At 31.9% G+C, this 10,656-nt stretch overlaps 1 protein-coding gene across 1 annotated transcript; it reads left to right on the top strand.

Annotated features, from left to right (window-relative positions):
• Positions 1–4,294: 4,294 nt before the first annotated feature.
• Positions 4,295–6,726, top strand: LOC145603034 (expansin-A10-like). Its single transcript, XM_081659164.1, has 4 exons — positions 4,295–4,427; positions 4,528–4,673; positions 4,826–5,114; positions 5,875–6,726. Coding segments are annotated over exons 1-4 (744 nt in total). The 5' UTR covers positions 4,295–4,425; the 3' UTR covers positions 6,182–6,726.
• The last annotated feature ends 3,930 nt before the right edge of the window (positions 6,727–10,656 follow it).

The following is a 10,656-nucleotide window of genomic DNA, read 5'->3' as shown; positions in this document are numbered from 1 at the left end:
TAATATACTCCATACTTGTTAGTTTGTACTTTATACGCAATATATATTACTCGTAGGATGTGTTTTATTCACCTAATTTCGTCGTTATGAATTGATCTCATCTAATCTATAGTTATTAGTCCTTAATTAAATAATATTTTAGTTGTAATTAGAATTTAGGTAACCATTATCAAAACTTATATTTTATACTTGTAATTATCTTATAAGTATGAAGTTAACTAAATTTATTAGACATAAAATAAGTAAAAATAAGATAATTAGAACAAACTCTACTTATTAGTATATTGCCCGCCTTTTTTATTTGTCCACAGATGATTACAATTGGAAAAATGAAAAAAGACCGGTGATAGTATGGATTTTGGAAATTGAATTTATGATAGAGTGCAAATAATTTTGCTAATTACATCATCGTTCTTAGGATATACTTTTGTACAAGAATATATTTACCATATTATATATACTTGTGTATAAATGTATTCACTCGTATGTCCCAATATGTGTCCTCCCGATTCAACTCTAATATATTATCAATCTAAAACTAATTAATTGATTAATTAATTAATTTCACGTCACGGATGAATTTAAATGATACGGAGTACATTAAATGTAGGGAACAAAAATAGTGTATCGTTTCCACCAAAAAAAAAAAATAGTGTATCGTACAAATGTTTATAATGACTCACAAAAATAGTTTTATGATGATAAGACGGTTATTGAAACATTCATAGCGACATAAATAAAAATTGATTCTATTTACTTTTAAATAATCGTAATAATTTTACTGTTACATATGATAATGTACTCCGTATAAATTCAACTATTAATATGTGTAATGTTGTATTAGTAAATTAAACGTTATGATAATAATAACATTTGAAAAATGTACAATGAGCTAGACTACCATATCACAATAATTTTGATATACATATATACGGAGTACAAAGTACACAAAATATAAAATGTTGCACATACTCCATACGAAATACTTCGTATTAAATAAGAAACGTATAGTAGAGAGCAGAAAGGAAAGAGACGAAAAGCGGGAAAAAGGTAAAGAAGAGCAAATGGTCGTTAGCCCCTGCCTCTGCATGTGCGCTTGGCAGTTTTTATTTTGGATCCTTATACTCCCAACCACATCTCTTCTCATTCTACCCTACTACTGCTCTTCTTAACCACAAACCCACTTCACTCCTCATTCCTTTTTTTATCTTTTAATTTATTTTTTTTATTAGCACAATTTCATATTAAGTATAATAAAGGATTTGACACGTACGGATTTTTAGGTAAAATTTACTTGTGACTGTTAAAATGGAGAGAGAAAGATAGAAATGATGTGATGAGGAGAGAGATAAAGAGAAATGAAAACTTATAGGCCTTGTTTGGCAATTGGCTGTTGGCTGTCGGCTGGTTTGATTGACTGGTTTGACTGACTGTTTGTATTGGCTTTTTTGTTGGCTGTTTGACTTTTTAATAGTCTAAAAACATGTTTGGTAAAATTGGTTGTTTGATGTTATTAATAACTTAGGTAGCCAAAAGCCAAAAGCTAAAAGCTACTCCAAGTAGCTTTTTCATTTTGGCTTAAAAGCCAGCTTTTCAGCTGGCTGAAAAAGCCATTTACCAGACACAAATTTTGGATGTTTGACAAAATAAAAAAGCCAAAAGCCAACCAAAAAGCCAATGAAAAGCCATTTATCAAACAAGCCCATAAAGGGAAAAAAAAACAATTATTGCATATAAGGTGTACTGAACTACTGATTTAGCAGTAGCATCCATTTTTAGTAAATTTTGTACATGATAACTAAAATTGGGTGAATATGTTATTTATGCAAACATTCAATCTTTATACTACTGTAATACTTTGAGCTTTAGATTAAGCCTAATTCGAAAAAATAAAAGAGATAAACTTCTAAGCTCATAATAAATGAATTGGTAAAAAAAAGCGCACTTTATTTTATCACCTTGTTTTCATGCGTTTCAATCAAATTATATTCATTACAAATTTATACTGGTTTGTTACACTTTAACTTACGGAGCATATATGTAATAAGTTTAGGTCAATGATATTTAGATAAAGTACAATATTTTTATTTAATATATCAATGATGGAAAATCGAACTTAATTGGGACCTAAAAATCTCAATTTAACCCAAAACCAACTCAGCTTTAATAATACAATCAACATAATCTTATACCAACATTTAATAGATAACTAAACCAATTAAGGGGGAGGCCACCATAGGCCCCCTTGATTCCGCCCCTGTAATATATCATCTTTCATCCACTGTACAATTTATAGAGGAGTAACGGTTGAAAAAAGAAAAGGCCAGGCATCAAAGTAAAATATGTATACAAAAAAAAAAAAAAGTGAGAATGAAGAAGGTACGGTAATGATGATTATTACTCGTAATCGTATTCATTTTAAAAATCAAGACAAAAGCACATGTCTATCGGTATACTGCATTATAATGCTTTTGGTGTGATGATAAATTCACATTTTTTAATGATTTTTTAAATCCCCCTTTCTTTGAAAGCGGTAGCGATAAATACAAAACAACATAGAGAAAATTGTTTTATTGAAAAGGGAGGTTGGGGAATGGGGAGGGGGCGAGGGGGACTCGCTACTTCATGAGCAAACATAAATGTTATGGAGAAATAGACATATTTGCATGAATACGAATCAAACGATATCAAGGTGTAATAACAAGGAAATCTTCATGTAACCCTACTTATTAATTCTATTGAATAGTTGGTTGCATACTTGTATGAGCTTACAATTTATGAATAATAATGAGAGTTTATTTAGATAATTAGATTTGTTTGGGAAATATTACTATTGATGTGCTTTGCACTTGTGTCTTAGGGCTTGTTCTCATAAGATTATTTTCAGTTCAATTCAGATCAGCTTATATAAGTTCAATTCAATTCAATTCAGTTCAGCTCCTAATTTCCTTCTCTTATAAAATATCCAGTTAAGTTTAGTTCAGCTCAGCTCATTTCAGTCAATGAGAACATTTCTTAGGGCCTGTTATCTTACGTTGAAATTCAGTTCAGTTCAGCTGAGTTCAGTTCAGTTCAGTTCAACTCCCAATTTCCTTCTCTTATAAAATATTTATTTCAGTTCAGTTCAGTTCAGCTGAGTTAAGCAATGAGAACAGGCCCTTAGTCTTATTACTGTTTTTTTTTTTACGTACTTTTAAAAATTTCTATTGAGAATGCGAAATTCAATTAATAAACCATATAAAAATCTTAAATGGGTGATTAGTTTAAACTAATACTTCTATTTTGTTTACTTTTTGGATAATAACTCTCTAAAAATTTAGGGTTTTTTTACCGAATTATATAACAATGCTCTTTAAAATGTTGTAATTGTTTAATGAGGAAATGTTTCACAATTGTGCTAATAGGTTATTTTTAAGTTTTTATTTTATTTTTATAAAACGGTAAGATAGAGGGTGAGCTCAAACTGAACTAGGTGAGGAATCGAACGCCCACTATTTGGGGGAGATGGAGGAACTAAGGGTCTGTTCTGATTTACTGAACTGAGTTCATTTGAATTAAACTAAGCTAAATTGAGCCCATATGAACTAAACTGAGCTGAACTGAACAGAATTGTTTATGAGAGAAGGAAATTAGGAACTGAACTGAACTGAATAGAACCTAACTCATTCCTCAATTGTGCTAATAGCTAACACAGTATTGTAGTACCAAATTATTAATTGATGTGCAACTCATATTCTGAATGGGTATATTTTGACACTCAAATTAAGTTGAGATATTTCTGATAAAAAAAATAAATAAATAAATAAATAAAGGAACCATAAATAACGATGCTCCTTGTATTAAGGGCCTGTTCTCATTGACTGAACTCAGCTGAACTGAACTGAACTGAACTGAACTGAACTGAACTCAGCTGAACTGAACTGAAATGAAATGAATATTTTATAAGAGAAGGAAATTAGGAGCTGAACTGAACTGAACTGAACTGAGCTGAACTGAACTGGACTCAGCTGAACTAAACTGAACTGAACTGAATTTTAACGTAAGGGAACATGCCCTAAATAGTGCTATACTTATACAGTACCTAACTAACAAAATTTAATTTGAAAGTAAGAAATACAACGACTATTAATTACTACTACTGTAGTCTATTACAGTAATTAAATAACCAATGTTTTTCCTTGAAGCAGAGCACACAGCACAGTTCCCCTATTTTTGGACCCAGCAAATCTGCATTACTTTGTCAGTAAATAGTAATCCATCAGAATTCAGAAGAGAAAAGTGAGAGAACTTCTTCTCTGTGACTATGCCTACTTTAGCAGTCCCTACACCCCTCTCTTCCTAAACCCTCTATTTATTCCCCCTCTTTTTTCCTCAATTCAACTCAACTCAACTCATTTCAATTCCCCTCCTTTCTCTCTCTTCAACATGTAATTTTCTCCTCTCTTTCTCTCTCTAAATTAAATTAAATAACTAGAGCTACAATAATAAACAACAAATTTTGCTTACATTTTGGGTTGAATTTTGCAGGAAAATGGCACTTGGTACTATTTTCTTAGTGGGATTTCTCACATTTTTCTCAATTGCTGATGCTTATCGTGGCCGCGGTGGCGGAGGTGGTTGGATTAACGCTCATGCCACCTTTTACGGTGGCGGTGACGCTTCCGGCACCATGGGTATAATTCTTTCTCTCCATACAAGCTAAGAAGCGCACGCAATGCACACATTAATTAATTTACTACAAGTAAAATGTAGTGTTGCTACAAATAATTATTAATTAATGCCACTTTTATTTTATTTAATAATTTTAAATATATGATTAATTTAGGTGGAGCGTGTGGGTATGGAAATTTATACAGTCAAGGGTATGGAACAAATACAGCAGCACTAAGTACAGCATTATTCAACAATGGATTAGCGTGTGGTTCGTGTTACCAAATTATGTGTGTTAATGACCCTAAATGGTGTCTTAGAGGCTCAATTACCGTTACTGCTACTAATTTCTGCCCTCCTGGAGGATGGTGTGACCCTCCTAATCACCACTTTGATCTCTCTCAGCCTATTTTCGAACACATTGCTCAATACCGAGCCGGTATCGTCCCCGTTGCATACCGCAGGTACTTTTTCTTAATTGTCACGTTGATAGTGTAATTTGAGTTGGTACCACGACAAATTTTAAGTCATTTTTGGTCAAGTTGGGTTATGAACTTATGATGTGTATTCCATTTAATGTGTAGTTGTGTACTAAAAATCTAAAATGAGGTTACCCATTTTAGAAAACTTGAACAAATTGGGTTGAGATTTTTTGTGCACGTATTTGTTTATAAAATAATTTATTTAATGAAAGTGGTGAGAAAGTTTAGTTAGTTAGGAAGTTGTTTGAAAAGTTGTATGTTGAGATTTACTCTTTTGGTCTATTAAATAAATAAATAAAAAGAAAAGTATAATCGTGAAAGAAAAAATTGTAAAGTAATGGTCCTACATTTTTTAAGAGTCACATGGAACTAATATACTTTTTCTTTGTTACCTACGTCTAAAGGTATAATTTCAACCGTAGATAAAGACATAAAATTAAGGATTTATATTTATAAATTGTTTTATGTTGAATCACTTTTTTTATTTGAAAAAATCTACTTAAAGGGATAAAGAAATGGCGTTAGAAAAAAGTACCACTTAAATTTATTGCCCTTATTTGACAAAATTGCACATATTAACATCAACAAAGAAAAACATTAAAGGCTAGCGCAATTGTTGCAACATGTCACGTCTATTTTCTAGTATGCACTCAAGAGTCGAGAATGCTAGATATTGTGTACTCGGGTGTATATAAAATTTAAACCGTTTGTTAACTAATTTTGCGTGTGTTGCTTTGTGTAGGGTGCCTTGCCGGAGAAGGGGAGGTATAAGGTTCACAATCAACGGGCACTCGTACTTCAACTTGGTGTTAGTAACCAACGTTGGTGGTGCCGGGGATGTACATGCAGTTGCAATTAAAGGGTCAAGAACACGATGGCAAGCAATGTCAAGAAATTGGGGGCAAAATTGGCAAAGCAACAATTATCTCAACGGGCAGGCTCTCTCATTCAAGGTCACCACCAGTGATGGTCGTAGTGTTGTGTCCTTTAACGTTGCCCCTCCTAATTGGTCTTTCGGGCAGACTTATTCGGGTGCCCAATTCCGCTGAGGGCCGAAAATTTTACGTAAAATGACATTTATGTCCTTTCGCATGTGGTCTTAATTAAGCCTTAAGTATATATATGGACTACGGAGTACTCTTTATATAGTTTTAATTAGGGTTTATTTACTGAGGTCAGTATTTTAATTTTAACTGACCAAAATATTTACTACAGTACTTTTTCTAATGGGGTTAAAATGGGAAATTGAAGCTTATTTTATGAGGCTTCTTTCCTAAACTACCCCTGTTTTTTTAGGGTACCCCTTTATTTTGAGAGTGACTTTTGTAACTGTTGAGATTTGTGGAATATTTCCTCTTTGTGGGGGAAAATGGCATAGCTAGGCAGTGGTGGATTTTTACCACCCGCCTTTTAGTATTTTGTCTTTTTTTTTTTTCCTAAGTAAGAAAGTAGGGTTTATTGTATTTGAAAATTAAGGTGTGTATGAAGTGTGATTATTGGAGTTCTAAATGTTATTTATGCGATTATTGGACTCCATAAGTGTAAATTTTAGCTATTTTCAGTACTTTAATGAGAATTGTGTTACTAGTACAAACTTGTTTCATTGTTGCCTTAAATTTTCTCTTGTTTCATTGTTGCAAACGAACATAGATTGTGTCATAAAAGAATCGTATGATTACTGAATTTTTTTCCCGATATTGAACTATTGATGTCATCGTTGATTGTCTCTATTGAGGTTGTTACTCAACTCGTGTTTGATGTTCATGTACTTCATTACTTGATATATTACTAGCTCATTAACGTTATGCTTTGACACCATATGTGACACCATATGAAGTAATGATATTATGTTTCATATAAGAGACTTTTGATTGGTATAAATATGGGTACTTAAAAATGTTTGTTGGTACAATTTACACTAGTTGTAAATGTTCTCTTCAGCTAATTCTTTTGGTTAGTTTAGTCCAAAGATATTAAGATAGGTACACTGCAGTCTAAGAAATAGACCACATATATTCAGTCAAAGCCCGCCAGCCCACACAAACGTAGCAAACCAGGCCATTCCTCAAATTTGTCACTTATACAAGCCAGCCAGCTTACAAAGCCACTTCCAAAAAAAAAAAAAAAAAAAAAAAAAAAAAACTGTTTATTTTATAATCATTTTACTTTGGATGTTGTCTAGCTTGGTGAGTGTGTTTGAATCGTTTTGCAATATTTGCAATAAGAATAATAATGTTTGGATTGCAATTTTAACTTTGACTAGATCCATGCATGTAATGATGTAATAGAATTTTCCAAATATATGTAATACAAGTTGTGATAAATTGCCATTAAAAACATTTTTAAGTACCCATATATTTCTTTAAGAGAAAGGTAAAGTCACGGTATTGTAGGTAAAATATTTTAGGTGGACATCAAACTTATCAGAATTTGACTTATATTATAGGTTGAATACCTGTGTTAGTACGGAGTATTACCTTAAAACATTATTCCTCTAATCAATTTGTTTGTCTCTAATGAAAACTCTCTCTTTATTATTAAAGTGACTTATTATGTTTCATATATATAAAAATATACTTGTACATAGAAATATGGTCAAAGAAAATAAGCATTTCCAAACTCTAATGGTTGTAGACTTGTAAACTAAGAACTTGCTTGCAATTTCAAAAGTTTGTAGCTACTAGTTTGACCATTGGAGCTAAAATATAAAAGAAGCTTGGTTAGAAAAAAATTGCCAAAAGATGGAGAATTGATATGTTAATGAAACTTCTTCCTACTGACTCATTTAAATAAGTAGCTATGGAGACTTGAAGAGTAGCTAATCATTAAGGCACAATCAAGTTATAAAAGAGAATTAACTTGAATAAAGAGGAGTTGATATTAACTATTGAAGATCGATGTTTAAAGTGAATATTGACAAATTTTATCTAAAGATAGTGCAAGTATTTTAAAATTTTTTAAGTTACCCTTATTGTGATGTTGATTGTTGTTCTTAATTAGCATTCAATATTTCCAGCACATTTAGACACCAATGCTTATGTATGTCTCAAAAGATGTAAAACCCTTGCTCTACACAACCTTTTATTTTTGTGTATGTTCCCTAGTTTGTTTATTTATTTAATTCTACCAAACATCTCCTCGTTGTATAGGATTTTATATGAGGTGGTGACTGGTGAGGCCCAATATTTTAGTGTGGGAAGTTGGTGACTTAATGCAAATAGTAGGTACCCGGCCCGTATCCCCATCCAATTTGAGATTAATTAACTTATCATTAAATTGGAGGTAAATAAATGTTTCACAAAATTTATATTATGAACCAACTAGGCAACCAAATTTACAATGAAAATATAGAACTGATGCAACCATACCATATGATATTATCATCTAAGGAGTCAATAATTGTCGAAATAAAGTGCAAAATTGATTACAGCTAATCGACAAGTTATTTTGTCGTTCATTATCATGAATTTAATGTCTATAACTTATGTAAGAATGTGTTGCACTGTTGCATACAAAGTTACAAACCTTACACATACATCATCGATTACAACTTAGCTTATAAAGTTACTTTGTATAAGTTACTCCGTACCACATAAGACGACTTAAATTTATCTTACAATTTCTACTACGAGTACTAATTTTATCTAGTTTCATGCGTAACACGTTATGTCATACAGCTAGTATTACGCCTAATGTTGTCGGTGTGACTAAAGAGATTGATAGTAATTGCATTTATTTTTCCATGTCCACAACCCTCAACTGTATCCACCGCATTGTTCTTACCTTTCTTTCTCTCCGTAATTCTCTCGAACAATACTAGCCAAATTTGGGTAAGCTTTGTTTGTTTCTAGCTACAAATATTGTACATTTAATTGAATGAAATTTGGCTTATGTAAGCTTGTTACTTCGTAGTAATTTACAGAAAATGTCTACAAATTAGAGAGTTGTAATATTAGTAAGATAAAAAGGCGTTGATCCAAAAAGAAACCTAGAAAATGACAATAGTTTTATGGTTGCAACTTGCAAGTGGTTATAAATTTTGGAAGAAATTAAAGAAGACAGATTTGGGATTATGTTCTTATGGAATGAAAGCAGTGTAGTCTCTTTCAATATCTCAACCTCATCGCCAAGAATCCTAAGTTATGTTACAAATAGTAGTTTTAATATATACTTGTAACATTTTAAGATGTATCTAGAAATCAAAATCAATGTTTGATTATTACAGAATAATCAAAAAATTAGATTATTAATAGTTAGGTTGGATTATTAAAATAATTTTTTCTAAAAAGTAATTGCAACATTGTAACCATTGTATTGAGATATTAGGAGATTTGATAGAATATTTCCTTATATTTATCTTTTATATTTTAGTTAATTCCTGATATCTTTGTAACTCTATATATTCCCAATTATTTTCAATGAGAAGGCAAGTAATTCTATTCCAATTATTTTCTATTCCTCTCTCATTTATCATGGTATCAAGAGCAGGTTAATTTTTTTTTTTCCCTTCAAAATCACAACCATGGCCGGTGGTGAGACACCACCTTCGTCCCCTTTACCTATAATTGTGGGTAATGCAAAAATTCATGAAAATCATCTATATCGTCAATTTGATGATACTTGTTGGATTATAGATACCGGAGCTACTCATCATGTTACCGGCAATAAATCTTGGTTATTTGACACTCGTTATATTGAATGTCCCGTTGGATTGCCGAATGGTGAAAGTGTTTTTGCTACTTTGGAAGGATCGGTCAAATTATCCGATCAAATAACTATCTCTGGAGTCCTTTTTGTGCCACATCTTAATTGCAATTTACTTTCCGTTACACAACTCAGTGATCAATTAAATGTTGTTGTTCAATTTAACTTATATATGTGTGCTATACAGGACCGACTGAAGCAGCTGATTGGAACGGGAATTAGGCGAGATGGACTATATTATTTCTTTGGCAAGTCGAATATGGTGCAACGGGTGTCTGTGGTTGAAGCAATGTCAGATTTGGAGCTTTGGCATAGAAGAATGGGGCATCCTTCGGAGAAAATAGTTAAGTTACTTCCACACATTAGCAATAAAAGTAGTTTAAATAAAGGTTGTGAAGTATGTTTTCGTGCTAAGCATCCTAGAGACAAATTTCCCTTGAGTGAAAATAAAACATCTAGAATTTTTGAGAAAGTGCATTGTGATTTATGGGGTCCATATCGACATGTTTCTTCATGTGGGGCTCGTTATTTTTTAACTATTGTTGATGATTATTCAAGAGCTGTGTGGATTTATTTGTTGATTGATAAAACAGAAGTTTTTCAGATGTTTATGGCGTTTGTTGCTATGGTTGAAAGGCAATTTAATCAGACAATTAAAATTGTTCAGAGTGATAATGGAACCGAATTTAATTGCTTGATTGATTTTTTTATTGCTACTGGAATTATTTTCCAAACTTCTTGTGTGGGAACCCCTCAACAGAATGGGAGAGTTGAACGAAAACATAAACACATTCTTAATGTTGGGAGAGCCTTGAGATTT

Source organism: Chenopodium album, chromosome 21 (genome assembly GCF_948465745.1).
Source record: "Chenopodium album chromosome 21, dcCheAlbu1.1, whole genome shotgun sequence".
In the NCBI taxonomy this organism is placed as follows: Eukaryota; Viridiplantae; Streptophyta; class Magnoliopsida; order Caryophyllales; family Amaranthaceae; genus Chenopodium; species Chenopodium album.
The sequence above is the reverse complement of the archived record's forward strand: the minus strand, read 5'-3'. Positions and strand labels throughout refer to the sequence as shown.